This window comes from Nymphalis io, chromosome 3 (genome assembly GCF_905147045.1).
Source record: "Nymphalis io chromosome 3, ilAglIoxx1.1, whole genome shotgun sequence".
In the NCBI taxonomy this organism is placed as follows: Eukaryota; Metazoa; Arthropoda; class Insecta; order Lepidoptera; family Nymphalidae; genus Nymphalis; species Nymphalis io.
Genome location: NC_065890.1, coordinates 3,728,476 through 3,746,133, shown reverse-complemented (window position 1 = coordinate 3,746,133; position 17,658 = coordinate 3,728,476). Strand labels below are relative to the sequence as shown.

At 32.5% G+C, this 17,658-nt stretch overlaps 1 protein-coding gene across 8 annotated transcripts in view; it reads left to right on the top strand.

Annotated features, from left to right (window-relative positions):
* LOC126781286 (sodium bicarbonate cotransporter 3) overlaps positions 1 to 17,658 on the top strand; it is a 70,025-nt gene that overhangs the window by 40,956 nt on the left and 11,411 nt on the right. For 7 of the 8 annotated variants that reach the window (XM_050506183.1, XM_050506186.1, XM_050506187.1 and 4 more), the window contains exon 2: positions 9,876 to 9,976. In XM_050506183.1, coding sequence (XP_050362140.1) covers positions 9,886 to 9,976 — 91 coding nt within the window. In that variant the 5' untranslated portion in view covers positions 9,876 to 9,885. Of the gene's footprint in view, positions 1 to 587; positions 625 to 9,875; positions 9,977 to 17,658 lie in introns of those variants that run through there. The other variant, XM_050506184.1, reaches the window with a different exon arrangement.

Sequence of the window (17,658 nt, the reverse complement as noted above, 5' to 3'; positions counted from 1 at the left end):
TAAAAATGTATCCTTTCATTTTATATATAGATACATACCTATTAAAGCAGTAGAAACCGTGTCTGTACAATGAATAAATTTATCAGAAAACGAGCGGGGACGACACGAAAATGCTTTTTTTCTGTCTATACGTCTGTGTGTACTCGCTAATCTCTGAAGCTACGAAACGGATTTTCTTGCTATTTTCACAGGTAGATTAAGTACGAAGTTTACGTAACACATCCCTCCTCAAACGCGAATGAAGCGGCGGACGGAATCTAGTAAGTAACAAATAAACTCGAAATGTTTTCTAAATACCTTAGTAGGGGATTCCTTGTAGTAAATACGGGAAAAGGTAGAAGATTATTAATACAGTAGAGCAGTATCATACCAATGCACAGTCGATTACAAACGGACTTTAATATCGTGAATAAATTGTTACGCAAATGTTGACAAATGAATTAACGGAACGATATTTGATTGAAATTGAGTTAAAATTAGTATAGTAGTAGTATAGTAGTATTATACAAGTTGGTCGATAAAATCTTCGTGTCAAAGAATTATTAAAATATCTTTTAGTTTTATCGTTGAGTTTTTTTTCTGTGTGAAATCTCGACTGCGAAGTTGACTCTGAAAGTGCTCGAGGTAAGCATTTACCCTTTATATAAAATCACTACACATATACTACACTTTGAGTCTTTGCTCAGGTGAAATATGTTTCACCCATAACTATTATTATAATTAAATTTATAAGTTAAATAAAATTAAAATTTGTAATTCTCTTTCTGTTCTTCTTAATAAATAATATAAGCGTTTGTATGTGTGTTCTCTATGTGTTCTTAAGCTATTTATCCGATTGTGATGAAACTTCGATAGATATTCTACCGCTAAACAGCAAAACTTAGTATTGTGCTCCGGTTTGGTGGGTGAGTGAGCCAGTGTAACTACAGGAACAAGGGTCATAACATCTTAGTTCTTAAGATTGGTGGCGCATTGACGAGGATTGTGGCGACTTCCGTCTGCCTACCTAAAACATAAACAAAAAAAAAGGTGATCTTCATAGGCCCTTTTTTATTTTTATGGATTTCCTTGTGCGTTATCACCCTTGCGAAACCGAGACGGGTAGCTAGTTATAACCATACCCATTCTAGCCGATAAACTTTATTATAATACGATGTCTTCTGCACAAAGGTTGTTTTATGTTTGGAAGAAATTTCCATTGATCTTTGTTGTTGTACAATAAAGTATATTTGTATTGGATAGTATAGATGCCCCAATGGTTAGGACACGTGAATCGTAACCAACGATTGCGGATTTAAATCTAGTCAAGTACCTTTGAATTAGCATGTGCTTAATTTGTTTTTCATTTCGCGCCCGACGGTGAGGACGTGAGTCCATCGTGATGCATTTGTGCATATCGAATCAAAAACTGCCACATGTATCTATTGACCCGTACGATGGCATACGGGAGGGGTCAGTCTTACATCTATTGGCACTCATAATACATTAATTTACATAAAAAACTATATATTTGCCATTACATTACATACGAGCTCACGTGTTCCCCTCCTCTTACAACCCGGGTTCCTTCAAACGAGGCGTGAAGAGGCATCTTGGGGGGCGGCAAGGCGGGAATAGCTAGTACAGAACATTCTTCCCGACTGTACTGGCCGTCATCGCGTTTGGACTCTGCTACCACTTACCATCAGGTGGAGTAGAGTCATTTGCCATCCCGGCGCATATAAAAAAAATACAAAATAAAATGTCTCCCTAATCTGACTTGGAGTATATATTGACAGCTCTGTTCGAAATTTAAAAACAAATCGTGTAGCTGTCATCAAAAAGCCAATTATAAAAACTTTTGGGCTTCAAGACAATTAAGATTATTCAATTTAAACTTTAATTTATAGCTTTTATAAATTCGATCATGATTTTATATGTTATATTTCAACGTTATATAATAATCCCTTTCATTATTGCCGTACAGGGAGTTTTATCATCGGTTTTTGTCGTGGCAAGAGATTAAAATAATTTATTACTATTTGATCGTATGCGTCAACATTTGTTTTTATGAAAAACGGAACGTTGAAGAACTGAAAAGACATTCATGTTTCCTTTTTACGAGCGTTGATTGTTAATTGTGTTCGTTCTGTCATTACGCTATTTTTAAAATTATGGAAAGCGAACGTTGAAATTTGTGATGAGGTACCAGTACCTTAAATGAAAATGATATGAAAATACTGTCTGTACTGAATTTCTTAACCGAAGATAGCAGGTTCAAAGTCAGGCAAGCACCAATGGATATACATGTGCTTAATTTGTATCTATAATTCATCTCGTGCTCGACGATTAAGTAAATCACTTAGGAAACCAGCACGTGTCAGAGGAAAGTCCACCTAACCGCATCGGAGCAACGTGGTGTAATGAGCTCCAGGACCTCGGGGTCTTATATATAGCGACTAAAACGTGGTATTTACCATTTGACTGGTTTCCCGCGCCCCCAATATCTATCTTTTAGGCTTTTCTATAGAAACATCATCAAATCATTGTTAAGAAGATTTAATCATACATTAATTTGACGTTTTCCTTGTCTGCGTAATCTATATTGTTATGCTAAAAACATCTTTTAACTTCCAACATACAAAAGATCAAATTAACTTACTATTATCATTTTCATTTTGAATGTATTATATATTAGAATTTGTTTGAATAATGATAAAAACCGCATCAACGTGAAAATGATAGTTCAGAAGATGTCAGCGAACAAATGAACAGACGCCAACAGCGACTGTATATCTTTTAATTGAACATTACAAAAATTAACTTCTATAATATTGTTAATTAATAATAATGTTTATTTGACAAAAACCTCTAATTACATTATATTTTGTATCAGCTAAAACTATATCTATGAAAATATAATCCCACGCTAAGCGTCATTAAGGCCTTGATTAAAGACATCTTATAACGAAGCGCAAAACCTTTATGTCACCCGTTTTCCCACCCGTTCTACCCCCTTCTTCATTATAAGTTTCATAAAGTCGTATAAGAATATTATTCTACGAAAATTATAAAAAACAATATTGCATAATACTATTGGTGTGACTGAAGGATGAGTGAGCCAGTGAATTCATGAGTCAGTGTATAATTACACTTAAAATACATATGTGACATTTAAGATTACAAGCTGAAACTTTCATAAGGTGTGCCGAGATGGGCTTAATTTGTATCCATAATTCATCTCAAAACATCGTAAGGAAACCGGCATGTGTTGGATGACAATCTGTCATCTGTGTATCAACCAATCTGCATTGAAGCAGTGTGGTGGAATAAGCTCCTCAAACGGAGACTTCTAAGCCCATCAGTGGGATATTTACAAGGGACTTTACTTTTACTATTATAATTGGAAGTGAATTATTAGATTTTTTTACATAAATATGCGATGCCGAGAAAATCACGTCAAAAACATCTAAATTAAATACACTATAAAATTATTAGACTTATTTGTTACTAAATTCTGCTTAACGACAATAAATCTAATATTACAGTGATTTACAGTAAACAAAACGTTAATTTTGAATGATTCAATAATAACACATAAATCCGGTTACAATAACACATAAATTAAGTTATATCAAATAGATTAATGTATATTAAACTAATATTCCCTCAAAGCGAATTTAGATTAACGGAAACTAAGCCGTTTTAAGTTATTGGATATGATCTTATGTTATAAGGATTAAGATTTACCTATGCAGTATCCGTAATAATCATAATTAACATACTATTATAATTTATTTTACTAAGCTCCTACATGAATTTTTGACATCATTTCACAAATGAAACAAGTCGGTTAGATTGTTTTTGTGTTATAGGTAGGCGAACAGACAAATAGACCACCTGATGGTAAATGGTCACCACCATCCATAGACAATGGCGATGTCAAAAATATTAACCCATCCTTACATCGCCGATGCGCCATCAATCTTGCGAACTAAGATGTTATTCCCCTTGTGCGTGTTGTTACACTCACACGCTCGCCCTTCAAACCGAAACGTAACAATAATTAGTACTGCTGTTTAGCGGTAGAATATCTGATGTACTGGTAGTACCTATTGAGATGGCTTGCACAAACCTTTTTTTTTAACGCTGAAATAACGCGTTTCCCCCACGGGAACAGTGGGAGAGGTATGTGGGGCTCGCCGGTGTCCAAGGCGCCGAGTGCGCCCCGAACATCGGAATACCCACTAAAAAACCAGCGGTACCCCTTCCGTCTTAACGAGGAGCGCCACAGGATCGCTTTCGCATGCTACCGTGACGCTCTGACGGGGCTTGTGCAAACCTAGTATATGTGTGTTGTTCACACATATGCCAAAAACAAACAAAACTGTATTATTGAAATTCATATATTAATAATTTACAATTAAATGTATCTATTCTGCCTATGTTCTATTGAGCTGAGGTGACTCAGTGGATAATTCGCGGGTTCCACTTCAGGCACCAGTATGCTTTTGCGCTTAATTCCTGTCTAAAATTACAATTATACCGTGACAGGCGCGAAGAAAAACGTCATGATGAAACCTGTTTCTACCAAATATCCACCAGCCCTCACTGGAACATCGTAGTAGAATAACTTCCAAACCGTTTCTTAAGGGAGGCCTTTATCCAGCAGTGAGACCTTCAAGAACTATAAGTTTATTAATTTATCCTACATAAATATCAAGGCATACTAACACCCTGCTTTTTTATCGTCTATCCAATGTTATGTCTATATAAATATAACGGACTCATTTTCAAATGGTTTTAATAATTGTTTCAAGCCTGAATGGAGAATCGCAATTACGAAATATATAAAGTTGATTTGACATTTATATTGAATATAATATAAGTAAGAATTAAGAACGTCTGTCTGTCATATTATATTAAGGCTTTCTCAAACTTATTCAATTATTATACCATTTGTAACGTAAGAATATTGTGCGTCCTATTTTTTCTTCCACTAACCAATCTACTTAAGAAAATAACCGAAGCTAGCCAATCTTTTTGCAATAAAGTGTCTTTTTTTTAGCTACGTAATAGCTTTTTTGTTACTAGCTGTAACCGCGGTATCGCCCGCGTGGAATTTATTTTATGACTATAATACATATAAAAATCTTATTATTAATGAAATAAAATATAATCTATGTTAATTCTGGTGAAAGTAGGTATGTTAAAAGAATTATTAAAAACTATTTATTTATGTTCATTAACGATACACATACATACACTCTAATCATATTAAGAAACAGCGTTAATAAAACTATTTATCTCTTACGAGTATCTCCGCCAATAGGTATGCCTAGCATGCGGGCGAGGCCGCGGGTGTCACCTAGTATAATATGTAACATAAAATATATAATTGAAATGTTCCAAAGAGAAAGAATAAAACTATCACAAATATTTATTTAATTTTTTATTTTATTTTTATCAACTGTATCTACAAAGATGGATCAAAAACTGGACCAAATATAGAAGCAGAAGTTTTAGATTTTCTCAATAATAATTTATTTGTGTATAATATTGATGTCAATGTCTCTATAATACTTTACATCATTTTTTATATTATTTAGGTCAATCAGTTTTATTTATTTATTAAAAACAAAATATTATTGTTTATTTTTATTCTTGACACCCATAAGCATTGTCAGCTTGTTTAGGTGCTGCTTAAAAAAACAAACATAAATTGTAGACCAACTTACATATATAATTAAAAGGATAGTTAGGATTGCAATGCGCCTAGTCAGGATCTTACATTGTGAAATGATTATGAATCGGTCTCAGCTACTCTCAAATTTTCCCGGTGAATTATTTGAACTGTAATCCTCTAGTGGATTCCGTACCATGTAGTGTGCGTGATGCACACTAGTTGTCCCTGACATAGCAACACTTGCCTTGACCGTTAAGACACGGATCATATTCAGACCGCTACAAATATCTACAAAGATATATTTCAGGAATTCTTTAATGAGGTTGCCCGCTAAAATATGATACAACACAGTGGACCTTTTCCTTGTCCGTGGCTCCAATTTATGACACAAAGAGAACTCGTTTTGACATTATTAATGTCGTGCACAAAGCAGAGGACAAAGTGCTCAAAAATAATAATAATTTTAGATTGAATATTGAAAGCAGCGTTATAAAAATTTAAAAATTATATTAAAGCGTCAATAGCGCAATGGGATACGGGTACGACTAGCGATGTAAAAACCGTAGCCTCCTAACACAAGCTTTACGTTTAATTGGAGAGCCAAAATGATTTTTCGTAATTCCTTTGAAGAAGAAACCGGACGCTGTTAATATTCTTTTTAAACAACAAAAAAGATAAAAAAACGAAATTTGACAACAGACGAATATAAATGCACAATGATTGGCACAATTAATACACGCGTGAACATCACGGAAATAGGTGCTTCAATTCAACCCTCCAATAAGATGCAAATAGGCAATTTCTGTTTCCAATTATTAGTTACCAATAAACGGATTTAACGCCTACATCTATAATAAGATTCATAGAATACATCGGATTTCAGTTATACCTGTAGGTATATAAATTAAATTGTAAACTAATAAATATATTCTAATTAAACAATCAAGTAAACACAACATAGAAAAAGACAAGAAAAATTGTTATGTATCAATTATATATAAACCATTACTTTAAAACTAGATTCACTATATTTGTCAAGTTTCGTTTTTATTACTTCGGATATTATTAGGTATTTTTAACAATCTTCCGACCGAATGTATCAATTCCTTGTGCCGGAATATATTTAAAAAAAAGCGCGTTATCGCCCGTTACAGAAGAGGAATATTAATTTTTGGCGCGAAGTTTAGGGACTTCGAACATACAATTTTGTCAAGGAATGTTTGTTGTATTAATTGGTTTTGTTAGCATTTAAACTAATTAACGGTATTATTGTTTGTTATTTGCTTATTATTAATTGTAAAGTCATATACTTATTTGTGATTTTTTTTAAAAAAAAGTCATTTTCTCTTCTGGTTTGTAAGCTTATAATAATATGCAAGTCTTATCCGCCATGCTGGATTTAATATGACATTACAACTTATGACAGGCGAGACTACGGCAAAGCTAACGATATCATATTTGTTATAAAAATAAACTTACTAACATACAACTTTAATTTATTTTAGTAAATTAATCAAAACGACTACAACGTTATAATAATTTGTTATTTTCATCACAAATAGACATTGGCAATGCAAGAAGTGTAACTTAATCCTACACCTTACGGTTCATGTCGTTTTTGCTTGTAATTATACTGACTCACTCGCCCTTCAAACCGGAACACAACAATATAAAGTATCAAAATTTACCAATAGAATATTATGTATATATGAATAGAATAATTAATGAGTAAGAGGTACTACCAATTAGATATGCATATCCTTTATCACGAGTTAAAACTATTCAAATTTTAGGCCTTAAATTTTGCTTTACTATAGTCGAATGAATGAACTAACTTTTGTTTGTGCAAGTTCTTCTCGTTTGAATTTACATTTGCAATTGCAACCGATGTAACTTCGCGTTTAATTAACTGTTAAATTACTTTTTAAAATGCTTTTATTATTATGTCCTGACGATTTCAGATTGCGGCATCTCAAGAGAGATTAGCTAATTGCGCAGGGAATATTATTGTGCACAAGTATGTGCGCAAACACAGATGTACTCTCTATTCCCTCACACTCGTAATCCGGTGGGGCGGCAATCCGACACTACCAGGGCGGCATTCCGGCGCAGGACCAACAGTTTAAGCAGTTCAAGCGGTTTTACGCTTTCCGAGGCAGGGGAGTATACACGCTTCCAGCTTACAGACTCCGGACTGCTACCGAGAATTTTCGACAGAAAAACCCAATAACTTTTTATAGGCCCAGTCTGAACCCAGGACCTCAGGCATCTGCGGTCTTATAATCTAGCCACAAAATTAACAAAGCACTCACTCGTATTATAATACATAATATTAATGCGTTCTTTCTATTTTAGTTGTTTTACGAAAATAAATATGTATTTAAAAAAAGCTTTACCATTATGTAATAAAGGCTCCTGAATTTATAAACATTGTCGTATACATTCTAAAAACAAAGTTAAATATATTCCAGGTGCTATATAAAAACCTTCATGCGACCCTTGAAGATCACTATCTGTTGAAAGAGGGTCGTGAGTCATGACAGTAACTTAATCAAGTATTTTATAAAGTAAATCTGATTACAACCTTTGACTTTCCACGCCTTTCCTTTAAAAAAGTCAGGTTTATAGGTCAAATATATTATTAAACAAAAGTCGGAGTAAATCTCATATATTTCAAATTTAAGTTGGTATTACTGTGTGGGATTAATGGTCTTCGAAAATATTTGAACGATAACCACGTTGTACATTTAATATGTATTTCTTCATGTACAATTTTATGCTTTAACTTTGTTGTAATTCACCGCTAGATGGTGTGGCAGCACCACAACTTTTGCTCAGCCGACTACCAAGAAATGAAATGAAATTTTGTAGGGAAATTCGACATTTCTAATGTTACCAATCGGTATTACGCTTACGTTAATGAGTTAAAGACAGGCGTCTACTCCTTGATGCTGGTATTTTTCAATAGTATATTCCGATTCATACCAGACAATATTTTTGTTGACAGGGTTATACAGATAGTGTGAAGGTAAACTGCAATAGGAGATGCAGGATATCAAAAAATTCTAATACTTTAGAAAATTCGACGAAATATCCCATCAGGTACACACTTTTCGTTTAGATGGTAAAGTTTCAATAAAAATATACGATCTATTTAAAATTAGGTTAAGTGAAATGGAAAACGTGATTTCTGTAATAATCAGTATCACATCGTCTGGCATTTCCACTATAGGAAGATAATATATATATTTTTTTTATAATTTTGACAGGGCATATAAGAAGTTTGTATAATATATTCCAGAATGAATTCGGTTTTCTCTTAAACTATTTTTTATAGAATAGGTAGGCGGACGTGCAAATAGGTCACCTGATGGTAAGTGATACTGGTGGTAGGGCTTTGTGCAAGCTCGTCATGCGAATGTCTAAGGAAGTTGGTGACCACTTACCATCAGGTGGCCCTTATGCTCGTCCGCCTTCCTATTCTATAATAAAAAAGTGGCCATCGGACCAACCTTCAGAACTAAGATGTTATGTCCTTTGTGCCTGTAATTAATCTTGACTGCGAATATATATTATCTTACTGTAGAATAGAGGGTTGCATGAGTTGCTAGCAATTATGCAAATTGCAGTCAGTGTATTTAGAGGCACAAAAGATATTTTATCCATGAGTTTCACGAGCCATTGGCAATAGAAACCTGACTATAAATACGACTAGTTCAAAATGTGAATTGACAAACGATTGTACCTGACTAACAATTTTAGTTTTAGATTTTTAGTGAGATAAATAACATCTGATGAATGGGGTTTACAGCCTTCGCTGGCTGCGAAACTGTCGTGTAATTGAACCGCTTGTTGACTTTGTGTGAGGTAAAGCTGAAGTAGAAACGCGCTTTGAATTGAATATTTAGAAGAGGTGGAGCTTTAACATGCGTACATTGCGAACTTAATTTATTTTCTTAGTTTCCTCTGCAAGAAATAATATATGTTAATATTGTCTGTTCATTAATAAGTTAACATTTAGAAACTAATCCTTATATGATAATGATTTACTATTTATATATTTTATGTTTGTCAGGAAGAAGTGATTCCTTCTAGTAAATATTTATTTTTTGATAAAATCAATTTAATAGAAGCATCTTGTTAATTTTCAATTTTTCGAGGTCACTGAAGTATTATAAAGTAGAGTAATGTGTATTTCTTTTGTTGATAGATAGTGGAAGATGGACACCAGAGCTGATGAGGAGGAGGCTCCTACAGACCCAGCGGCGAGAAAGCACACACACCATGATTACACCGAACAAGATTTCGAAGGTACTTTGACAATAATAAATAAGTTGAATTTTTTTTATTAAATCGCACACAACGGTGTTACATATTTATTTATTAACAACAAAATATTTTAATTTTTTTTCTTAATATCCTTGTCATGAGCCTTGTCAGCTTGACAGAGTGCTGCTTAAATATAAACAAACTAGCATATACAATTAAGACACACATACAAGAATAATAATATAAAAAACACAATCGACTTTTCTTTTAAAAGATGCTTAGCGACTGCTTGGTTAAACACTGGTTTCTCTCTTTCTATCATTGTTTAACTAATCACCCTTATACACTGGTGGTAGGACTTTGTGCAAGCCCGTCTGGGTAGGTACCACCCACTCATAAGATATTCTACCGCAAAACAGCAGTACTTGTTATTGTTGTGTTTCGGTTTGAAGGGTGAGTGAGCTAGTGTAATTACAGGCACAAGGGACATCATAACATCTTAGTTCCCAATGTTGGTGGCGCATTGGCGATGTAAGCGATGGTTAACATTTCTTACAACGCCAATGTCTATGGGCAACGGTGACCAATTACCATCAGGTAGCCCATATGCTCGTCTGCCTACCTAAACTATAAACAGTGTTTTTTTTAATTACGATTATTATTTTAAATGACGATTTAACGTGTTAACGTTCTTTGTTAATCAGACGGGGCACTAATAATAATTTTATTTAATACAAACTGTATACAAATTTTAAATCGCATACATATGAAGAGTGCGGGTGCTGCCACCACAGCGTACGCAGTAAAAGTTTAGTGCTCCTCGAATAAAGAAAATATTTCCAGCAAATTAGTGACTTAGTATAAAAAATTGGCTGTTATATATGTTGAGTGAGGTGTTTCACGTAATCATTAATAAAAAAAGTGTTAAAAATTGTGAATTAACATTATAAATAACATCCATATAGTTTTGTGGTTCGGAGATCAGTGGAGATAATTATTTGTCTACCGCCATAAATCACATTATAAATATCACAGTTACTGTACTCTGTAAACATCATAAGTGACAGAACAGTAAACAGTGTTGCATATTTTCGCCGTCGTCTACTAGCGTCATCTAACGTTTGGCGCATTGGTAACGGCTCTGGTACTATATCCAAGAAGTTGATGGTTCAAACCCCGATATACTACACATTTATCTTCACAATGATTTTTAAAAATAATTAATTCAAAAGATGGTTAATACATGTGAGATATGTAAGGTCAACATATAGGAGTTGGGCAAAAACGTATTAAGTGCAATAATTGTAACTATTTGTTTCATTCCGATTGCGTTCATTTTAACAGTGATCCGAATAACGCTAGATCTACATGGAAGTGTTCAACTTGCAAAACAAGTTCTAAAAGAGTGCAAAATGTGAGTAATAAGGATATCAACACTTCATCGCATAGTAACAAGTCGCCTATACCACAAGCTACGTCAAGTAGTCAAGAAGATATTCGAAACAAAAACTTTAATAATTTAATATTAACAGAAATAAGAAACTTTCGCGCAGAAATAAATGCGAGACTCAATAAACAAGATAATGAATTCAAAAAACTACAATCTTGTGTCATGGAGATGAAAAATGATTTATTTTAATTACAAACAAAGGTCTTAGAAGTCGAACATCAGGACCAAAGAATTGAAAAAATAGAACAGAAATTATCTGATTTAATGTTACAAAATGAAAACTTACAAAGTGAAATAAATAAAAGGGACCAAAAAGATCGTATCAATCCAAGTTATTGAGATATGCGGTGTTACACAAACTCCTAATGAAAACCTAGCTGATACGGTATGTCTGATAGCGAAAACGAGAGTGTCGATTCTACCCAGTGACTTAGAATGTGTATATAGGATAAAAACCAGAAAATATCAATCCCAAATGGCACCTGTATGTGGTGAAGAACAACCCACATCTGATTTGACGTTTGCTAATATAGTTTCAACCATAAAAGGAGAAGAGCCGTCACGCATATAGTTCGTTTTAAGTACAAGGAAATAAAAGACAAAGTAATCAGTTCAGTAAAAAAATGGAAAAAGTCAAATCAAAGGAGGCTGCTTACAACATCGGATATAGGAATAAGCGGTATTACCCATAAAATTTTCTTAAGAGATAATTTGACATTCGCAAATCGGCGTCTCCTTCGTACTGTAAAGGATAAGGCTCGCGAACGAAACTTTTCTTTTGTTTGGGTTAAAGATTACAAAATTTTTGGGCGCAAATCAACAAAGTCAGTTGTTTTTCATATAAACTCCATACGCGACATTAGTCGTTTTATATTATGACTATCTTTTATAATCTATGTTTATTGCGAATATACTAAGATAGCAGAAATAAAAAAATATTGTAATCTTTTTGGTACTTTACTTTACAATTGCGAAATTGATATCGTTCAATTAAAATATAATGTAAACATTATTATGAGGAAAATATTTCATGCAAACATTTTAAGAAGGAAATGTTATGGTATTTTATATTATGTAATTATATATATATATGCTTAATTCTATAAAATGGGTAAAAAAGTTACAAAGTTAAAATTATCTGTGCTAAATGCTCAATCACTAAATACAGGAAGAGACGAATTATCACACATTATAAAATATTTTGATCCAGACATAATTTCTATCACGGAAACATGGCTAATGTCACGCTAAAAAATTACAATATCCCAGGCTTTTGCTTTTCATGAACCACGATCAGGTTCGCAATCTAGAGGAGGAGGAGTAGGCGCATATATACGTTCAAATTTGAGAGTAAAAGTATTGCCAGTAGATTCTTCGGCATTTGAGCGACAGTGGATTGAAATTAAGATTAAAAGATGCATAATTGCTGTAGGAGTCATCTACCGACCTCCCAAATTTAGTTTTAGCACATTTTTATCTACGCTAGATGACAATCTATCATTTTTAATACCAAAATATGAATACGTATTTGTAACTGGTGACATAAACATTGATTTAAATTCGCATGGATATACTATATGATATGCATAAACTTTTACTGCACTGAATGTAGCGTTTGTGTTGACAGCATATGTACAAGGCGTAGACTGAAAAGCAGCCTAGCTGAGACTACGACCTTTTCACCAAATTATGATATTGTTAACTCTTTTTTTATGGTTTTGTACCTTAATTTTTTTGTCTTTGTTTCTTTTTGGTGAATAAAGTTATTTATTATTATTATTATATAATTTAAATTATAGGAAAGTATGCCATTTTTTATTGTATGTGACATGTTCTTTGTTAAAACTATGATGTCGAATTAACAAAGCTTAGCATCAAATATTTAATGTAGGCTACATATTGATTTTTTTTAACAACGAGAATTATAGCGTCTTCGTATAATATTATGAAAAGTACTGAATGATTCTAATCAATAAAATGTTATTATTATATATAATAAATATATAGAGTAGAATAAGCTTTATTGTACGCCAAAAGATTTACAGGAACATACAGTTTTAAACACAAACATAAAAAAACGAAAACTACTAATGTAAAGGCGGTCTTATCGCTAAAAGATATTATTTCATTCAATATTATTAAAACATGAAGCAACTAGGTTAATAATAAAATTTAATCGTACAATTCAATTTTAACTTAAGTTCGAACTATTATAATTTGTAACTAATTTAAGTTATACCGCAAACCTTAATCAAATATAACAGAAACTCGAAGTTTGGAACTATTAATTTATATGAATAGCCAACCAATTAACGAAAATAAAACATTTTTTTATATATAATTTAAAAAAAAATTAAATTAAAACAACTGTGACCGACTTATATAATATTATTATATTTATACGATATAATTGAGCACTATATTTATACACCCATACAAGAAAAGATGTGAGCTTACTCTATGAGTACCACGCTGCTTCGCTGCGGGTGGGTGTAGACATGATACAGACTTTCATTTGACCCATGCAGGCTTTTGAGCGCCAGGATTTAGGCAGACTTATTTAACCTTTTACGGTCTTGTCCAGCCAAGTATTTAAGTCTGGTCTAGCTTTTGTTAAACTTTTCGTTGGCATAAGTCGCAGCGCTATTACAACGCTATGTTAACTACAGATTACTTTTTATCAAATAATTTAAAAAAGTGTGACGTGATGGCAAAATGTTCAGCCAATACAGCCAATACGACCGATTTTTGTAGTTTAAGGATCGGTAAACATGAAACCAAAAAAATAAATAAACCGAAACAAAAAAAACCGATGTAGTTTTCTTACGCTGTTTTTACCGAAGTAAATACATATATAGTAAGCACGAAGTTACTAATTCCGTAAAAGCAAAGCACACCCCACCCTTCCTTGAATACTACGCGAAGTAGGGTACAGAGAAACTGTAAAGAATTCCAGAAAAAACATTATAACTGTCTTAAATATAAACTTATATGTTTGCGACATAATTCAAAGATATATATAAATATGAATAATAATAATAACACGGGTGAGACGTTAATAAGTATTTTTTCATTCAAATACATATTACATTACTACACTTTCTTTAATACAGATACAACAATCGCTTAACTTGTAAGCTTTCTCGGGAAAAAACAATTTACAACATCACGAATTGCCGGAGTTTATAAATTAGCGTTTCGGAAATAGGTCAAGAGGGGCGGCGGGAGACGTAACCAAGGGTTGGGATGTGATGTTTAGTTACGTGTATCGAAATCCAACGCCTCCGGATTCATTTGTACGACATGATTTATTTGTACTTGTTTTTAACTAACTTAAAAAAGAGAAGTATTTTCGACGTTTTTGTTTTTGTTTATTATTTTTACTGATTACTCGGATACTTATAACGGCTACTTTAAAACGGATGTTATGAACCTAATTGAATTGTATTTTTTTGAGTATGAGTTTCTTTATTCCTACAAAGACTTTTGCTCGAATCGCATAATAGTCATGATGCAAATATGCTATGTGTTCTTTCTGTTTTTTTTTATGGTATAGGTTGGCGGACGAGCATATGGGCCAACTGATGACAAGTGGTCACCAACGCCCATAGACATTGGCATTGTAAGAAATGTTAACCATCGCTTTCATTACCAACGCCCCACTAACCTTGGGAACTAAGATGTTATGTTCCTTGTGCCTGTAATTACACTGGCTCACTCACCCTTCAAACCGGAACACAACAATACCAAGTACTTGGTGCACTTTTGTTTTGCGGTAGAATATCTGATGAGTGGGTGTTACCTACCCAGACGAGCTTGCAAATGCTCTACCAAGAGTGTTTGCCAGGATAGACATTTTTATAAAAGCCAGTAATGGCTGTTTAATAGTTAAATATATAATTAATGTAATCGAATTTTGTGATCTAGGTATTTTACAATGACCATAAGGCGTTGTGATTTCAATGAGCGTTTTATGTCTCTGAATGCTACAATTCCATTCTTTGGGTTAGTGGATTACTTATAAGTGTGTAGACTGACTGACCTGAGGACCCGGTTATATCCTCGGGTCAAGAATAGATCTTTTCATTCGAAAAATTCTTAATATCAGCAGTTTGGCGGCTGAGTAAGCATGTGTAGTTACAGGCACAGGAGTCATAACAACTTACTTCGTAAGGGTGTTCGTACAATTGCGACGTAATGAATGATTAATATTCTGCTTACAGTGGTACTTACAGTACCTATAAATGGTTACCACTTACCATCAGGCTCATTTACCATTCCCACTAAATAATATATTATGAAATGTTCATTATTATTTCTAAATATATTTTTATTGTAACTTATAATTAAATGGCCTTGTGTTTTTAATTTAATAATAAATCACAGGTTAATAGGACTGAACTGCTTAAGCCGAGCTTAACATGTATATCTCTTATTCCAGTCACGCAAGTAGTAGGTGTGTCTAATCGATGCCTCCTAGTTATTTGCCGAAGGGCTTTTTAAATTTTTCAAATGAATACTTTAGCAAAACTTATTTTGTTATCAAATGTTTATGTATTATATTATGCTATATGTTTCCCCACGAAAATGTATTCGTCATATGTACATTCTGGTTCAAAAAATAACAAGATTTTTTCACAGTTTTTTATTTTTTCACAAATATACAAGGTATTGAAAACATTACGTTTTTTTGCTCTTGTAATGTTATGTATTAATTAATCACTCACCATTCAAACCGATCTATTAAAATATTATTTCACTGTAACTATCTAACTTTAACAATATTATATTCAAAAAAGAAAATCTGTATCGACAAAAATAGAAAACGCTACTGTTCGCAGAAGCTGTTAACAGTATATATATAAAAAAACGTTAATATGACACATACATATATATACACATATTCAGATTATTGTTATATTTATTCGTTCAACATATTATTTATTAATTTTACAAATTTTAAAATAATTATTAGCTATGATTGCTTAACAGTTCCGACAAGCTACCGCTTAAAATTATATTGTATTTTGTAAGCTTAAATACAAGGTTTGTATTTAAGCTTACAAAATACAACATCCGGATGGCACCACCCGGATATGCAAAAATAACTACTTATAAAAAATACGACGTACTTTTCAGACGCTAAATAAACGTTGCATTTAAAATTGTTGTTAAGTTTAATTCTATGTTATTATAAGCATGAAATGAAACCATTGACTTAATCTACGTTAAACGATACCTATTAACAAGCTACTTTTATTTACTTTACTTTATACTTTTTTGTACACCACAAAGAAGAAAAAAATACAAAACATGGATACAATCTAAATAAGAGTAGCACTCAAGAGTTGAATGCTACTATTATTATTAGCGATAATCTCTTCCACGCAACCAACGGTATAAGGAATAACTCATAGGATATGTGGTAGATACTGAAATGTACTTCAACTTAAGTTGAAGCCGTATCAAGAAGGTCAAGTATAAGCTAAGTGTGAAGGCTTTTGTTATATTTGTTTTGCTGACATTGATAATGTTGTAGAACAGTTTTTAAAATTATTATTAAAATTATGAAAGAAGTCTTATGGTAACATAACATTATGAAATAATTAAAATAAGACACGAGTTAACTTAAGTTGCTTTACAAAAGAAGCTCAATATAAATCTTAAATTCATGCTTTAAATAACATAAAATTACACGTACGTTACAATCACAGTTGTATTTTGTTTAAGTACGAGTAATATTATGTCCCACTGCTGAACATAGAATACTAAAAAGAAGGTTGAGTAGGTCCCACATACATCCTAATTTAGAAAGCATGTTAAACAAAATAAACAAAAGATTAACAAAGTGCTCGTAATAAAAACTAAAAAAATATTAATTTCAAGTGTTTAAAAAAAACACCGACTTACATTTATATTTTTATGTTATGATTGTTTTAATTGTTATTTTTAACAAACCGAAAAGACATTTTATATAAAATAATACATAATAAAATTTCTTTAAGACTGAGATATATTTTATAGGCACATACAAAATAAAATTGTAATCGTAAAAATATTTGTAAAAAAAATCTTTCAATATAATATTTAAGAAAATTTCGAAATAACAAGAGGAGATCTCGGCATGAACTTGACCTACAATTCGATAGACTCAACATCAACTGTTGAAATATTTTAAAGTAAAAAAGGTGTTCGTCTTTTGTTTGTTATATATATAGTTTAGTTATCATGGGAAACATTCCTTGGATTAAGAGAAATTTTTTAATATAAATAT